The following is a 16,076-nucleotide window of genomic DNA, read 5'->3' on the forward strand; positions in this document are numbered from 1 at the left end:
TTGCCCCTCATCCGGGTGAAGGTAAAACCCGAACTTGACTGCCGATATTTTCCTTTCTGGCTTTTATTCCTTTTTAATCATCTCCCGCATAACTTCATCTTATGTTATACATACTGTATAACTAACCTTGAATTTGCTCTACATTTTCAATTTACTCTAAATTATTCTTTCAATCATACCAAATGGCATTCATACCAAATCCTTGCTCGGGGATATCCACACGCGCAACGCGTGCCAGCTTCTCGTCGCGCCAGCGATACATCTCAACAAATCCGAGCTGGTCATCGCATAGCGCGAGCCACTCGTCACTGAAGTCACAGGGGCTGACAGCGTTAGAGTGACCACCACTGGTCGAGGTGGGGTTGATAAAGAGCTGGCGCTCGATCTCGCCATGAGAGCCGAGCTTGAATGCGGTGATATAGCCGGTCACGTCGAAATGGTTTGACCGAGTAGTGGCGAAGAGATATTCTCCACCCTTGGTGCAAAAAGTGACATCTCCGCGGTACTTGTTGCGTGGGGGAAGGCCTAATGAGAGGTCAGTTGTTCGTTGCCATGAATATCGGTCGCATTTGCCTAGGAGTCGTGGCACTCACCGGAAGGCAGTAATGGGTACGTAATGTGAGTAAATACTGGTTTGTGGGTGCGCTCGTCGATCAGGTAGACTGCCAGTCGATTCCCCGCCTCCATCAGCACGTACAAATACTTGCCGCTTGGGTGCATTTCAACCCAGCGCGGGTGGTCACCAGCATCAGGAGCCTCGAGGCAATCCACCAGTGCCAATTCGCCCGTCTTGGGATCCTTGATGTGCGTCCAAATCTTGTTGGCCGTCAGGTCGGCAGAGTACAGGTATGTCTCTGTGGGGTCGAATACCATGCCGTGGATACCAGTGTTGTCAACATATTCGTAGTTTTGAATGTTGCTATCCAAAGCTCCGTCGGGCTTCACAGAAAACACGTTGCCGTAACCGGCGTGATTGTAGAATGGATTGCCGTAAACATTGTAGGGGGGCTTTTGGGCGGCAAGCACAAAGATAGCACGAGTATTGGTTTCGCTGCTGGGAGCCAGAGCTAGCGCAAAAGAGTTAGCGGTGGAGAATTGGAATCGAATCCTTGGACATACGATGACCAGAAAGTGGGTGCGACACTTGGTGAACGATCTCTGTCGGGCTATTGACGGCGAAACTGTTCCATTTCTTCATAGCCGCGCCATATATCGCTTTTTTATCGTGAGAAAAGGTCATCCATGAGATGGGCTCAGCTTCTGGAATCTCGGTCTTTTTGACCAACTCCAGCGTGAGAGCATCATCATCGAACTGTACGGTGTAGATGCGCCCGGGGGCGGTCCAGGTACCGATCATCAAATGATGCTTCATGTTGATGATTGAGGAGTGGGAAAATGACCGAGATATTGAGGCAGAAACCCGTGAAAAAACAGATCGGATCATGTACAAGTCGGGAACTCGAATACATATTATTGAAAGTTATCATGCGGGGAGGATATCGGCATCGAGGGCGGCACCCCGCGGGAATGTGTTTTACTCCAATGCCGGTATTGGGATCACGACCTTTTTTTGTTGTTTTTATTCAAATTTGATTTCAGGTGAATATGAATATAATTTGAAATGCCTACTCACTTCTGTAGAAGGTTTTACCAATTTTCAAAGCTCTTGAGTGCTTCATACCGTAATCCGGGGTACCAACCTTCCATACAACCATAGAAGTATATATTTGTAGGCATTAACTTCGTAAACTGCCAGAGGTTCTTTGAAAAAGCAGTTTACAGAATTTGAGCTAGTTGTAGCTAAAACCTCGAAAACCACCAGAGAATTTTTTGCATAGTCTATTAATTGTTATCATATGATACCAGTGGTTTAGCTTCCAAGGTTGTCTCTTCTATACAAGATTGGAGTATCCCTCGAAGATGCCGGAGAAACACTCCTCCACGTGAGCGGGTAAGATATTTCCCACCATCCCTCGGCATCAACGAGATATCCTCCCCACTCCGCACCCCACCCTGTTGGACTACTAACGTGCCGTTGAGAAATATAATACTTTGACTCCGATGCTATCTGTTTCAGCGTAGGCTTACCACCCTCAAATATACACGCAAATCAATCGGCATCAAGCATACACGAACCATGCGTCTGCCCTACGCCCCTTCCACCCCGCCTGTGGATGCACCCCCGGACACCGCCGACATCTATGCCCGCATCGCGGAGCGCAGAAATCCCCGTCCTTTAATCCCGCTTGACCTGTCCCTCCTCCATAGTCCACCTGTCGCGGATGGCTGGAACAGCTTCATCGGAGCTATCCGGTCGCGCACTGTGGTCGACGCTGGTATCATGGAGTTGGCAGTCTGCCGTGTCGCCGTACTCAATAACGCTATCTACGAATGGAATGCCCACGCTCCATTAGCTCTGAAAGGTGGCATTGAGCCAGATCAATTGCAGGCTGCTCTTACATTACCTTGCACTGCTGAGGGGGATGTTGCTGAGCTTGAGAGCAGCACACTCACTCCGCAACAGCGCGCCGTTCTACGCTATACCGACCAGATGACTCGCACTATCAAAGTTCAAGATACCGTTTTTGCTGAATTGAAGAGGGTCGGGTACGATGACCGCGAGATCGTGGAGCTCACCACTACCATCGCCGGTTATAACTGTGTGAGTCGGTTTTTAGTTGCGCTGGACGTTGGCGAGAATAACGCTCGCGAGATGAAGAGTGTGGATGAGTTGGTCGCTACGATGCAATAGCAAGTGATATCATAAGGGAGATAATACAGAATTTGCTGTGAAGAATAGAACAGTTGTCAAACACTTTGGGGGCAACTACAAAACTACCACATTGTTAGAGCCATCCAGATTTGAAAATATGTAAATAGTAGGATATTTAGATAATAGATAAATGATGGAAAATAATTCGATTTCATTAGCAATAAGATATAAGTTACCACTGGTATATCCTCTCTTGCTCGCCTATAGGCATTGCGAGTAGTAGTCACTCTGTTTCTGGCATGTGTACGGGCTGACACAGGTGGTTGGACCGGTCCAGTTGAATCCACCACACTGCGCATAGTGAGCAGCGCCAGTGGTCGCTCCAGTCGTCGTCGTCGTCGTCGTCGTAGTGGTGGTGGTCTTAGTAGTAGCTGTGGAAGTGGGGGTGACTGCGGTGGTCGTTACACCTGGGCCACTCGAGCCAGGGAAGTAATTCTCCAAGAGACTCATGTAGTAAGTATAGCCTGTGCCGGAAGGAGGCTCGAAGCTGTACATGTAGTCTCCCCACCATGGTCCAGCGGACCACCAGGACGCACCAAGCCAGACATCGTTGTTCGCTTGCAAGTAATCAAGCATACCTGTCACTGCACTTTTGCAGACAGAGTTGGGGCCCCCAGCAAATTCACCCAAGAAGGCCTTCTTGCCATTGTCCTTGAGCCACTGTGTGGCAGAAACAACTCGTTCTTGGCCGATGGTTGAGCTAACGCAGGTCTCTGATGTCCCGGAACCATCAGAGTCGAGATACTGGTGCATCTCATAAATAATCAAGTCTTGTGGATCTTTCAAGGCCTTCATATTATCATTGACAGTTGTCCATGTCCATGCGCCGCTCCACGAGTTGCCCTCCACGAAAATGTACTGCGATGTGGCTCCTGCAGCTCGAATAGCGTTGATAGCAGCTTGGTTCAGGTCCAACACCAGGGTTTGGTCTTCCGAGTTGAACTCATTGTCTACAAAGTCAGCGCACAGCCTGGATTGAGAAATCATGTATCTCACTTGTGTCGAATATGACCTTGTCATTCGACGCGAATTCCGATGCGAGCGTCGTCCAAAATGCTGCGAAGTCACTAGTAGAGGTGATGATGTTGCCATAACTATGTAGATATGGTCAGGTAGATACTCCGCGCAAGGTAATCCAAGAACTCACTATCGTCCAAAATTGTGAGGATCAATAACAGCATATCCACCACTAGATGTGATATAGTTGACGGTCTGTTGTAAGATTGGAATCAGTTCTTTCACAGATGGCTACAGGTTATACATACACTTTTCAATGAAGCTAGGTAGGTTGGATCCGCACTCGACGTTAGAGTTCCTGGAACCAGCCGCTCCATTGCGAAGGGAACGCGGAATATATTCATCCCTGCACTCCGTAGAGTTTGAATGGCTGAGGTCGATGGCCAGATATAGTCGGTGCCCAGTACTCCAGGAATGTTCCCACTCCCAAACTCTGCGCCAGCTTCATTTGCGCCGAACCCTATCCACGACCTGGTCAGATGTATAGTTTGCACCACGATTGTTACACTTCATACAAACGAAGGAAGATGCCCTTTTAGGTAGGGAAGGACCTGGTGCTGCCAGAACCAGGCCTGTAATGCCAGCTAGGGTAAAAAAAGAGGTATACCGCATTTTGGTAAGGTTATTGAAGAAAGCTCTTTAGGGTGCTATAGAATATAAATGTATCTGGAATCGGAATGGGATTTATATCAATTTACAATGGATAATGGACAATAACGGCAAGGACTAAATTCCCTGATCATGAATGGCTTTACCCCTAGAACTGAAAACACGAAGCTTTGATCTGACGTGGAAGAAAACAATTTAGACCGGAGAGATTTACGGGAATCATCTTCAAGTTCTCGATTCGGTCTTTTTACGGACCGCCACCCGAGTTAGAATCAGTCTGAAGAATGAATCATCATGTGAGAGGAAGATATTCCAGATTAGGCACGGCATCACAAACTCTTGCAATTTTGGTGGCTGGAATCTCGGAGATGAGGTTACGTGGGAGGGCGCCATTGGAGCCGTAAAACCCGAAGAACGACGCGCAACAGTATATGTGATAAATTGACATAATTCTACATTACCAGCAGAAAATGTCTACTGCCAAGAGCCCGACGCTTGTCAGACTGCCTAAGCTCGTTTTAGGTGATCCATTCGATCCACCGGACTTGGATCTCCAACAGGGAACCGAGGTAATTTTGACCGGGTTGATGCTGACCGGGATAATACTGGCCGGGATAATATTGACCAGGGTATACATAGATCTTATTCTATCCAACGAATAGAATAACACTACTCGGCCGCTCGTCCGGGCTATCTACCGGAACTTGTGTACCAAGGGTTGTGCATTGATAGAAACCGGACACTAAATAGGAGATGATCAACAATATTAAGAGGAGTTCGCATCAAATCTCCGAGGATCACAAGGCTTGACTAATTGCTAATTTGCGATGTCGATTCAAAGTTGTATATAGACGTATCTGTGTTCTTCCCCAGACCTCAGGAGAATCATAGTAGTCGCCTGCAGCCCCCGCAAATGCAATTTCCCCAAGAAGTCACCCGATTAGTACTAGCCTTTACAAGAAATCAGCACCCAGCGTATATAATTTTAGTACCATGTGGTCCAAAGCAAGAGGAAGCGCCTAACTCACAGGCAAAATCAACGTGGCTTGACTAGTCGGAGCATCCTCCGGTTTCTGCATGGCTTCTTCAAGACGAACAAGGTAACGCCACATGCATCAGCTGGGGATATTGGATATGCCGTGCAGGAGTTGTCCGCTTAAATGGGGTGGACACTAGTGCTGACTCCGACAGGGGCCACCCCAACGGGCATCGGTTATTTAAGGGAGCCGGATAAATCATCCTTATTACTGATCCCCAGTAGAAGTTCAATTTGGCGACGGAATTTAGTTTGAAGCCGAGATTGATTATCGGAAGTACCTAAGCGCCCCAGGGATATTCCAAGGTTGTACAGACGAAAGAGAGAACATGTTGGAACAAATTCTAGATCGGATTTCAATTCACAGCAAAATCAAACTCTTAAATTCAAAAATAATATCAAAAACAATCAGAAAGAGAGAACATGACAAATTGATCCAATCATTCCATCTCCCTCCCATTCTCCCATTTTCCGCCACTCAAATCTCAGATTCGCCTATCGTCTACAAGCACTGTGAGTAATAATCACTCTGCTTCTGGCAGGTGTACGGGCTGACACAGGTGGTTGGGCCGGTCCAGTTAACTCCACCACACTGCGCATAGTGAGCAGCGCCGGTGGTTGCTCCAGTCGTAGTAGTAGCGGTGGTGGTGGTTGTCTTACTAGTGGTAGTGGAGGTAGTTCTGGTTGTCGCCGTGGTGGTGCTGGAGCTGGAGCCTGGGTTGGTCGAGCTGAAAGTCGAGCCGAGAGGACCGACCTTGATGTTGGAGTAGACAACATAAGCGTTCGCGTGGTTAGCTTCAACATCGACAGGGTCGCCAGAGGAAATGTCGCAGCTACCGCGAGCAGCACCGGGAGTAGTCGAAGAGGCGGAGGTTGGGTAAGTGCTGTCAAGCCACAGCATGTTTGCTGAGTGGTCATCCCAGAGACTCATGACCAGAACCATGCCTTCCGCAAGACCAGCCCCCATACCGGCCATACCGCCATGCTGAGTAAATACGTCCGTGTCCTTGAATGCGGACTTCTGAGCAGAGCAGAAGGAGTCCGTGATAGAGTTGCCAGTAACAGCGCTGACGGTAGATACAGATTGGGGAATAACCTTGCCATTCTGCACGTAGAAGCGCTTGATTTCCGAGAGAGTGCCAGTAGATGTACCGTCATTGGTGATAAATTGAGTGACCACTGTGAAGGGGGATGTGGTATCAACGATCTTGCTCGGGCCGAAGAAAGACTGGTTACCCATGCGATACGGGTTGAAGTCACATCCATCAGGGTCACAAGTACCACTATAGCGTTCACTGCTGTATGTGCCGCCACAGGTATCTCCGCTGCACCTAGTCTGGGCTGGGTCATCACAAGGATGGGGTGTGACTGCGGTGGAGATTGAATTGGCCTCCCAGATATCCATCTCAGCACAGCAAGAGCCATAATTGCCAGTACCAGCGTTGACATCGTTGGCAGATGGCACCCAACCTTCTGCATTAGCCTGACCGTTAATGAATTTGAGGTCACGCGGGCATTGAGCATCACAGTAACCGGTACCGTACTTAGCACCGGCTTTGTTTGCAGGATATCGTGCCATGCCACCATCTTCGTCCATGGCCACGAAATAGAGCGCGCCGTTCAACCCGCAGGGAAGGTTCGAGACGTCGACATCGAAGGTAAACTCCTGATTGAGCAGCTGGAACATTTCGTACTTGCTATCATCTGCCATCAGGTAGAGACGCGAGCCAATGTTCTTCTGAGATGCCTGGGTGACGAAGTTCAGTCGCAAAGAGCTGCCGCTGGCGGTAACACCATAAGTGCCCGAGTAATCGGCACCTTCAAGGGCGCAGTTGGTGGCACAAGTAACATCGTCTGGGCAGATAGATTTATCCCACTGATTGCCAGTATAGCAATTGGTGTAGCCCGCAGTGTTGTGTACCCAGCGCCAGTTGGCGTCGACGACAACCTTGCCACTTTGGGAAGTGCAGCTGCCTCCAGCAGTGCACTTTTGCCAAGTCAAGGACGGATGAACCTCAGCTTGGTTGGTGCCCACCTGCTGTGCGTGTGCAGCCCCGAGAAAGGCGGCCAACAACAGGGCATTTTTGTAGATCTTGAAGGAGAGAGTGGAGGCCATGATGTGCAGTGTCAATGTGTACCGAGTTTGATTGCTGGGTGAATTGATGAGAAGGTTCCCATGGACATGGAGTCCTTTTTATATCATAATGGGGCTATCAGAGCATTCATATTGAGCTTCATGTCACGGCTCTACGGTCCGTATCACCGGATGGCGATAAAATGTTATATTTCCTAATGGAGAAGTGCGACCAACACTCCGGGGACACGGAGGGCGTTCCCCAGACCCCACGGCGGGCTAGAAGTAATTGAAGTCATTTCGTGGAGGAGGCGCTTTATGTCTTGGTGCCACCAAGATGACTGTGAACAATCTCGGTAAACATTCCATGCTTGATAGGGGGAAATGATATTTTGCTCGTCGAAATAGGCACCGACAACGCAATTAGGCCAAATGAGAACCCATTGGCGGCTAAATGGACAGCCTCCAAATTAGGAAGGGACACCGCCATGTCGTCTCGAACGCCTTGGAGGGAATGAAACATGCTGGCATATCCAGATTGGGGCAAAATGCCTCAGATCCGTGACAAGGTAGTCAATCCCCGGGTTCTGCAAGAATTAGATCGCGGGGGCAGTAGGCTTTGCCCCAGTTCTCGGTAATTTGCGCTGGGCTCTGCGCACTGGCTTGTGGGAGTGCAATAGGTGCATTAGCGTACTCAAGGCAATTTAGTTTAATCACGAGGATTAAGGATCAAATACCGAGCACAGGCCTGTTACCAATGCAGTGGTGGTCTCATGACAAGTGAAGGTGAGATCGATGCGTAATTTCAGTGCCGAGTGGCTTTTTTTTTGTCACGCTAAGGAAACGGCTATGTTGTAAGAAGATAGAATCCAAATTATGTGAGGATCTGAGGCTATCTGACATTTCTAAGTTATCAAATACAAGTCCCAATGATAGGTATAGATCAAGAGAGGTCAAGGAGATCAAGGTGATGAAGATCAAATAATAAACGCTGATCCACCAGGGGGCAATGGACGGGACCTCAATGCCGGCGGATGAGTCATCGCCGAAAACAGCTTGGAAGTGGAATTCCCGAGGTCACCAAAAAAAAAAAGAGCAATTCCTCCTCATCCTCTTAGCCATTCGAAAGAATATCAGCGGATTCAACACCGCTCTATCATTGATCATGGCATCCAGCTTCATTTTGACCCTTTCTGGCCCTGACCGTCCCGGTATCGTCCACGCGGTCACTGCATTCCTCGTGCAGAACAACCTCAACATTATCGATTCGTCGCAGTTCGGAGATCCTGCCTCTGAGCGCTTCTTTATGCGCACACAATTTGCAATTGCAGGTGAAAGAGATGAAACCCCTGAACTCGAGAAATTGCGCACTGCGTTCGAGCCCACTGCACAGTCATTCTCCCTCAACTTCGAGATCAACCCCACCATGAAAAAGCCCCGCGTGCTGATCATGGTCTCCAAGATCGGCCACTGCCTCAACGATCTGCTATTCCGTCAATCCACCGGTCAACTGAGCATTGAGGTACCTTTAATCGTTTCCAACCACCCGGATTTCGCTACCCTCGCGGCCACCTATAATATCCCATTCCACCACCTCCCCGTCACTGCAGATACCAAGGCGCAGCAGGAAGCCCAGATTTTGGAATTGGTGAGCCAACACAACGTTGATTTGATTGTGCTAGCTCGGTATATGCAGGTGTTGTCTCCAACCCTGTGCTCTGCCATGTCCGGTCGCATTATCAATATCCACCACAGTTTCCTACCCTCCTTCAAGGGCGCCAAGCCCTACCACCAGGCATACGACCGTGGTGTGAAGATCATCGGTGCTACTGCCCATTTCGTCACCAGTGACTTGGACGAAGGACCGATCATCGAACAGAACGTCGTTCGGGTCAACCACGGCATGAGCCCCAAGGAGCTGACCCATGCCGGCAGTAACGTGGAGAGCAACGTTCTCGCCACTGCTGTCAAGTACGTGACAGAGCGCCGTGTGATCTTGAACGGCCATAAGACTGTTGTCTTCAACTAAGTCATTGAGTCTCACTCTACCAACCCTGCGATTTATATTGCCATTTTGCACACCTGGCCTTTGTTAAATCATCCCCTTCAGCGATCGTTTTTTTTGATACCTCTATGGTCAATCTTATAGACCATAGGACTACCGAGAAAAGAAAATCGCAGTCAAAATAGATTCGGAGGTTGAATGAATATATCTATGTATATATCTCTCTCTCTCTTCATAAAATACAATGACTCAGTAGACTTTTGAGCCTCGTAGATTCAATCTCATAGCGAGCCGGAGAACTGCATGGTCCAAGATTACATATACACATGCATTGGCGCCTCTTATATACATATATATCCTCCTATCTTCATCTTTTGACTTTTTGACGATTTTTGTTTTTTTCCCCTTCCCAAAAGCAAGCGCTCAGACGCATTCGTATTTGGTGGGGAAGATAAAATTCAACATCTGCACTGCGCAAAGATTTCCATTCCATATCTCGAACCAAAATGACTTACACCGTTTCTCCTCATCTCGAATACTTCACCATCCCTCTCACAAAATTTGCGGCTGCCCGACCTGAATTTGGAGGGTTTGGTGTTGGCGCGTACATTTTCTCCCATGCCGATCCCACTCCGCGTATCCTTCTTCTCCAGCGCGCACTGACGGACTCTATGCCTGGCTGTTGGGAGGGCCCTGGAGGCGCATGCGAACTGGAAACCGACAAAACATTACTTGATTCTCTTGTGCGTGAAACGCTAGAAGAAACTGGGTTGCACGTGTCTCACATTATTGACCTCGTTGCGGTGGATTGTTGGGAGCATCATCGGCATAGTGGCGGCAAAATCCGTATTGCCAAGTATTCGTTTGTTGTCGAGGTTCAAGAGGCGTTGCTATGGTCAGCAGGAAAACAGCAATCGGTGCCAACCCTCCAAATACCTGTTCAACTTGAGCCATTGGAGCACCAGAAATTCGACTGGGCGATAAAAGAAGACGTTCTGCTTTCCGTTCAGTCACCCAACGGTCGGTATATGTTCCCGTTGCACTTAATTAGCCATCAAGCTCCAAACATCATCCGTGCTTTTGAACTGGTTGAAGAACGACAAAGCAAGGAATAAATGGTCCGAGGATCTCGCGCAATAATGTCTGGAATGTGTATTTATATTGACATTAACTGGCTATAAAACTCAGCAAATTGCTCTCCTTTTCTCGGGGATATCAATATATTTCGTAAGTGAAGTAGAATTTCACATCGTTCCCACGTGTTGTAGTTGTTTTTGCTCTGCATCTCAGTTCTTACTAGAAACTATAAATAAATGCGCAGAGCCACCACTCGTATAAGTGAAAGTTAGCGTATAGAAAATTGAGGGTTAGAGGATGAATATTATTATGAAAAGAGAATTTTTGGGTCGTGACGGACATGATACGCATATACACAAACGAGGAAACAAACCGATCTTTGAGAGGACCCGAGAAGAACAAGGACATATGAGTCACCAACTCTCGATAAATCATATCAAAGCGAGCCCTCGGCTGGGTTCATGGGTTTGCCCTAGGCGTGCTGGAGCTGGATGTTGATGACCTAGGCGGGACTTCCCCGGGCATTGGCTTGCGAGCCCACACTCTTCTCCTGTACCGGCGGTCAGTCTGACCGGCGAATAACTTGAACAATGTCAGATTAGGACATACGTTTTGTGATATGCATGGAAGTGCGGGTTCTTGATTTCATTGCGTAACTTGGCGCAGTATACATGAACTTGATCCTTAGTCCACGGCTCGGGGTCACCGAATTTTGTTAGTAGCCACATACACCACCCTTCCATTCCAGACATCCAGTGTTGGCAATTTACTAGGCCTGCCTCCTTGAACCTTTGGTCTCTGGGCCATGGCCCAATTGGCCATTTGTAGATCTTTTCGTGCACGTCCACAAATCCTGCGTTCTTAATGCTCTCCGACATGGTAAGGACGATATCACAAGAGCGACCGGCGCGATCACCACATATCTGTATAAGCGGACCCCACGAAGACAAGGCACTATCAATTGGGAGACTACCATCGTCACTTGTGATAAAGGGGCCGACCTCAATCTGCTCGATCCACCCACCAGGGGCCATTTTCCTGTTATACTGTCAGATCCACCTGGACATGATGAAGAGAAATTGGCAGCCTACTCAAAGCACTGCTGATAAACACGGTCCCACTCAAATGAATCAAATGATCCGATCATGTTGCGCATATGAATTAGATCAAACTGTGCGCGCCATGTCCACTCTTGCAGCACATCATCAACCTCAATGACGCAATTAGGCGGCATCCAGGTGACTGGAGGAGGAAAGAGGTCAACTCCGCGGACAGTGGCATTCGGATACATATCAGCAACATCGCTAGGAAATGTAAGCCCCCAACACTTTCACTTGTTCGAGTCTGCAGACGTACATGGCCCAAGTGCCCTTTCCGGTTCCAATATCGAGAACCTGCAGGGGCCATTCTCGGTCGATCCCGATGGGTGACCGAAATAGTGGATTGGCTTGATCTGATTCCATAATGAGATCCACGATGTGTCTGTCGCGATAGTCAGGGGTGTTTTTTTAGACTAATATTGGAATATTTACCCTGCCTCATAGGTCTCAAATTGTAGCTCATCGGATGGAACACTGTATTAAAATGAGTCTATCCTTGTTGTGCGGCATTCCAACCGCATACCAATATTCTTTGTTTGAAAGCGATTGATATCTACAGAAATATGAGATGTCAGATACCACCAAGTGATCTAATGTGCGAAGCTCTTACCGTCTCCCATTGTCCATCAAACCACGATATATTGATGAGTTGACTGATGTGGTCTCCCTAATGACGTGTTAAGGAACACATGAAGTATATGATATCAAAGATCACATGCAAACTCACGACTCCCAGTCATCGGGGATATAAGCACTGCCAGGAGCGTACAAATCTGGATCCACAGGGATAGCATCCATATTTTTCATATTATATATGTTATATATATGTATATGTATATAAAATCTAAGATCAAGGAACAATAACAAATATATGTTGTATATATAGTATGAGGTGGGGAGAACAAGCTTAGAAAGGGAAAGAGAAATAATCTCGGAATAAGCTCTGGAGAGATCCATGGATCACCGTTAATATTACATAATCGCCCGTGCTGTTCCAAGGTTTCCAGGGTTTTTGACTTCCCTTTTCCCAATAAAGTGCGATCGCTGATTGGCTGGGGAAACCCCAACTCTCCTCCCGAGGGTCTCAATGCTTCAAGGTTTGCCAAATTGGGAATCTTCGTCAAATATCTGGCTCCTGTGCCCCACATGGAAAAAAACTATTAGCTTTCCACTAGATCTACTATTGGTTTAGTTATCATTCAAATCCAAGGAACCTTAGAACCTTGGAAGTCCCAAGGTTTACTTTGTAGTCCGTACCAGTACACACAATGTGCACTTGGGCATAGATATGTACTGACATAGTTGGAATCACTCAATTCAGCCGACCGAGAGAAATAATCTCTTACCTTCTGACACCAAGACCAAAAGGCTGCCGAGGAATAACTATAACTGAAAAAAATATTCGCGATGTATGATTCAAATCACAGAGGATTTGTAGTCCTAGGTGATATTATTCGTATTCGTGTTGACTCGATACTTGCCACTGAGGTGTCTTGGGCGGTAGGTTTGCTTCCGGAGGTGCTATAAGCCATGGGCTAATTGTGAGTCTTAAGGGGATAGAAAAGGCCTATAAAATGCATGTGAAACCTGGAATATTTCGAAATGGTCGCTTTTAACTTCCTGGAGACCATATTGTTGATCTTCAGGTCAACAAACTACCTCATATGCAGAAGATGATTAGCGTAAGCGAAAGAGCGAAGAAAACCTTCAAATGACGGAATACCAAGGTATAAATGTCAGTTTCCTTTTCCTAGTCTCTTTGGCAATCACCAAATCGCCCCTGTGAAGTATACTATTATCCACAATGAATTCTACCGAGAGCGCACGTAACCCGGAGTGCTGACTATTGGCTCGGACTCGCACATATATTTATCAGGGGCAGTAGGCTGTCTCGCAATTGGACTGAGTGCTACGGATGTTAACTTTGGTAACTGGTCGACCCCGGTGATCTGCTTGCGGCAATAAATTTAAGCCGATGGAGCCGCCTTAGGGCTGCAAGGATATCCTTGGATATAAAAAACTCAAAAAGCGATCTCGCATGTGTTGAAGCATGTCATTGTGGTGATTATCCTAGGGCTGCCAGATACAGGAAGAAACAGAGAAAAAGCAGCCAGCCCTAGAACAGACGAAAATGCTTCAGGCAAAGTGCAAAGACTGGGAGACTCTATCAAAATGGATACAGTGCGTGTCTATTTTTTTCTTCTATCAATAGAGTGCCAGAACTAATGGTAGTCTTCAAGCTGGCGTCAGCGGAGTTGCTGATTGGTATGAAAATACGCTAAACGCTGGTATGTGCTGCCTGGTGCACATATATCTGATATTCCGTGAGTGGGCCCAACAGGATCTGAATATTGTTGTTGATGGAAAGGGCTTTGGTTGCGGATCATCTCGCGAATAAGCACCGATGGTACTGTTAGGCAAGTCAAGCCCAACAATCGCATTAAACCAAATCCGAGATTTTTGACAATGAGATAGATAGTTTCTGGATGCGTTGCTCAATGTGTTATAGTCAGATTGTTTAAATTTATCTTCCAGCAAAATCCGCCAAGTCTCGGGCTCCTAGAAACCACAATAGAGGGTGAATCATTCCTCCAAGTTGCGAATAATAGAATACCAATCACCACAAATTTAGATTCCACAGCTATCGGATTCGACAGGAAGAGATTTGTATTCAAACTCGGTGAAATAGAAAGCAAGATCTTCCAATTCGGTGGGATTGCCTCTGCTTTTGGGGATTTTGGAAACAAGGTACTTGGAGCAATAACTCCAGCCAAACTTCCTCCAGGGCTTCAAAAGGAGATTTTAGAACAACGGATATAGGATTATAATCGTGAACACCGTACTCGCTTTCTCTAGTTTGCTCGCTTCATTGCGTGACCATATAGATTAGTCTCGCGTGGATGAGAAAAACAAGATCCACGTTGGAAGTTTATATTCGCCCTAACGCCCATCCAAGTTAGTAGGAGAAACGATCATAACAAAGGAAAATGGACAATGAAGCAAAATCAAGAAAGGAAAGCTGTTGACCAGCTATAAAAAGGGAGCCTTGGATGGATTTAACTTATCAAGAGGTCCTAAACAATAATACAGGCTGAACAGCCTCCCACAGTTACGCCAGCAGTGGTCAAGCAAATATTGATCTCCCTGGTATCTAGAATGATTTTGATTAAATGCGTGCTTATCTTTCTCTAGAGAAGAATAGTGATCGAGATGTTCTCGGTTTCGAAGAGACTAAATATTTTCGTTAAGATTAGATAGAAAGGTAAGAAGGACCCCGAGAACCCCGTCAAACTCAAAGCAGAGGTGTATTGGTGGGTGAAATCCGAAACACACTTGGGGTCGGCTATTTGGATATTCATTCTATTTTTGCAACACTGATTATATACAAATCAAACTGGAGCATCATAACGAAATAGAAAATCATTCATTTATCTTACTGTTCTATATAGTAGTATCATCATATTGTCAATCTAAGCCAAATCGAGACACTACTCTCGGCTACATCAGCTTCATTTATAGTTCGAAATTAATCTTTAAGTAACTTCTACTTCCTCTTCTTCTCCATCAGATATATAATGTTATTCGTAGGGTCACTCGTTCTGCGTGTTATATATTCTAGGAATAGGTGTCATCTAGCCGAGGATCCATACATTACCCCAGAGACAATAAACCCCGAAACTTATTTGATATTATAGACATACTTGACTCGTGTTGGCATATCAAGACCGACGGCACTGGCAAAACCAACAATGTTTGTCAAGAAGTCGCATATGTAAGCGGCATAACCATACTAAGAAAAACCAAATGTGTTATAATAATAACCGTCTTGTTGAGCAATATACAGCACTTGGACATTAGGAAAGCCCTTGCAGAGTAGATAGAAGTCATCAATCATAACACCTGGAGTCGTGGAAAGAAATATCGAATACATAGAGAGGAATAAGGTGAATTTGCTCGAAAATTCAGCCGAAGTCCACCACAATAGGTTCAATGTTGTTAGTATTTGTGTCACCAATCGGCTTCTGGGATTACCCACCGAACACATAGCAAGATCGAATATCGTATACATACATCTCCCCCTTCAAATCGTGCAAAGCCGAGGGAGAAGAATCGCGAGATAAGTACAAGCCAACACAGTGTTGGTCGCAATATTTGTTGCTAACTGTGCTAGAGTAAAGCCAGCAACTGTAATAAAGATCAATCACTCAGCAGAACTGGTATCCTACAAAAACATACTAAGCAGGGTAAGAGGGGTTCAAACTGCTTATCCAAATATAATACTCGATAGCGAGGAAACAATGATCCCGATGAAGATATGACGGCAAATCCCACAGGAATTGTAATTGATTGAGACTAGAATGCGTCATTGGGTCTATAGAGTCTCG

At 46.7% G+C, this 16,076-nt stretch overlaps 10 protein-coding genes across 10 annotated transcripts; 5 read left to right on the forward strand and 5 right to left on the reverse strand.

The window, feature by feature from the left end:
• Positions 1-169: 169 nt before the first annotated feature.
• Positions 170-1,372, reverse strand: N7479_005094 (lactonase family protein; the record flags this gene model as incomplete). Its single annotated transcript, XM_057252791.1, has 3 exons — positions 170-525; positions 594-1,067; positions 1,120-1,372. The coding sequence occupies 3 exons, from the start codon at positions 1,370-1,372 to the stop codon at positions 170-172; spliced, it is 1,083 nt and encodes a 360-aa protein (XP_057112116.1).
• Positions 1,373-2,137: 765 nt separating this feature from the next.
• Positions 2,138-2,752, forward strand: N7479_005095 (carboxymuconolactone decarboxylase family protein; the record flags this gene model as incomplete). Its single annotated transcript, XM_057252792.1, has 1 exon — positions 2,138-2,752. One exon carries the CDS (start codon positions 2,138-2,140, stop codon positions 2,750-2,752), a length of 615 nt encoding a protein of 204 aa, XP_057112117.1.
• Positions 2,753-2,974: 222 nt separating this feature from the next.
• egl2 (putative endoglucanase) lies at positions 2,975-4,402 on the reverse strand (the record flags this gene model as incomplete). The annotated part of the gene is made up of 5 exons (XM_057252793.1): positions 2,975-3,723; positions 3,770-3,867; positions 3,921-3,985; positions 4,039-4,250; positions 4,306-4,402. The coding sequence occupies 5 exons, from the start codon at positions 4,400-4,402 to the stop codon at positions 2,975-2,977; spliced, it is 1,221 nt and encodes a 406-aa protein (XP_057112118.1).
• Positions 4,403-4,869: 467 nt separating this feature from the next.
• N7479_005097 (uncharacterized protein) lies at positions 4,870-5,145 on the forward strand (the record flags this gene model as incomplete). The annotated part of the gene is made up of 2 exons (XM_057252794.1): positions 4,870-4,968; positions 5,062-5,145. 2 exons carry the CDS (start codon positions 4,870-4,872, stop codon positions 5,143-5,145), a joined length of 183 nt encoding a protein of 60 aa, XP_057112119.1.
• A 792-nt stretch (positions 5,146-5,937) lies between these two features.
• cbhB (putative 1,4-beta-D-glucan-cellobiohydrolyase) lies at positions 5,938-7,551 on the reverse strand (the record flags this gene model as incomplete). The annotated part of the gene is made up of 1 exon (XM_057252795.1): positions 5,938-7,551. The coding sequence occupies one exon, from the start codon at positions 7,549-7,551 to the stop codon at positions 5,938-5,940; it is 1,614 nt and encodes a 537-aa protein (XP_057112120.1).
• A 1,123-nt stretch (positions 7,552-8,674) lies between these two features.
• On the forward strand, positions 8,675-9,538 carry N7479_005099 (formyltetrahydrofolate deformylase; the record flags this gene model as incomplete). Its single annotated transcript, XM_057252796.1, has 1 exon — positions 8,675-9,538. The coding sequence occupies one exon, from the start codon at positions 8,675-8,677 to the stop codon at positions 9,536-9,538; it is 864 nt and encodes a 287-aa protein (XP_057112121.1).
• A 482-nt stretch (positions 9,539-10,020) lies between these two features.
• Positions 10,021-10,629, forward strand: N7479_005100 (NUDIX hydrolase; the record flags this gene model as incomplete). Its single annotated transcript, XM_057252797.1, has 1 exon — positions 10,021-10,629. The coding sequence occupies one exon, from the start codon at positions 10,021-10,023 to the stop codon at positions 10,627-10,629; it is 609 nt and encodes a 202-aa protein (XP_057112122.1).
• A 421-nt stretch (positions 10,630-11,050) lies between these two features.
• Positions 11,051-12,489, reverse strand: N7479_005101 (class I SAM-dependent methyltransferase; the record flags this gene model as incomplete). Its single annotated transcript, XM_057252798.1, has 8 exons — positions 11,051-11,141; positions 11,201-11,629; positions 11,683-11,895; positions 11,948-12,073; positions 12,124-12,165; positions 12,215-12,244; positions 12,302-12,358; positions 12,419-12,489. The coding sequence occupies 8 exons, from the start codon at positions 12,487-12,489 to the stop codon at positions 11,051-11,053; spliced, it is 1,059 nt and encodes a 352-aa protein (XP_057112123.1).
• A 1,374-nt stretch (positions 12,490-13,863) lies between these two features.
• On the forward strand, positions 13,864-14,089 carry N7479_005102 (uncharacterized protein; the record flags this gene model as incomplete). Its single annotated transcript, XM_057252799.1, has 2 exons — positions 13,864-13,872; positions 13,904-14,089. 2 exons carry the CDS (start codon positions 13,864-13,866, stop codon positions 14,087-14,089), a joined length of 195 nt encoding a protein of 64 aa, XP_057112124.1.
• A 1,146-nt stretch (positions 14,090-15,235) lies between these two features.
• On the reverse strand, positions 15,236-16,058 carry N7479_005103 (uncharacterized protein; the record flags this gene model as incomplete). Its single annotated transcript, XM_057252800.1, has 5 exons — positions 15,236-15,290; positions 15,393-15,481; positions 15,539-15,713; positions 15,763-15,876; positions 15,928-16,058. The coding sequence occupies 5 exons, from the start codon at positions 16,056-16,058 to the stop codon at positions 15,236-15,238; spliced, it is 564 nt and encodes a 187-aa protein (XP_057112125.1).
• Between the last annotated feature and the right edge of the window lie 18 nt (positions 16,059-16,076).

Source organism: Penicillium vulpinum (assembly GCF_028829585.1).
Source record: "Penicillium vulpinum strain IBT 29486 chromosome Unknown utg000002l_segment0_segment0, whole genome shotgun sequence".
NCBI classification, from domain to species: Eukaryota; Fungi; Ascomycota; class Eurotiomycetes; order Eurotiales; family Aspergillaceae; genus Penicillium; species Penicillium vulpinum.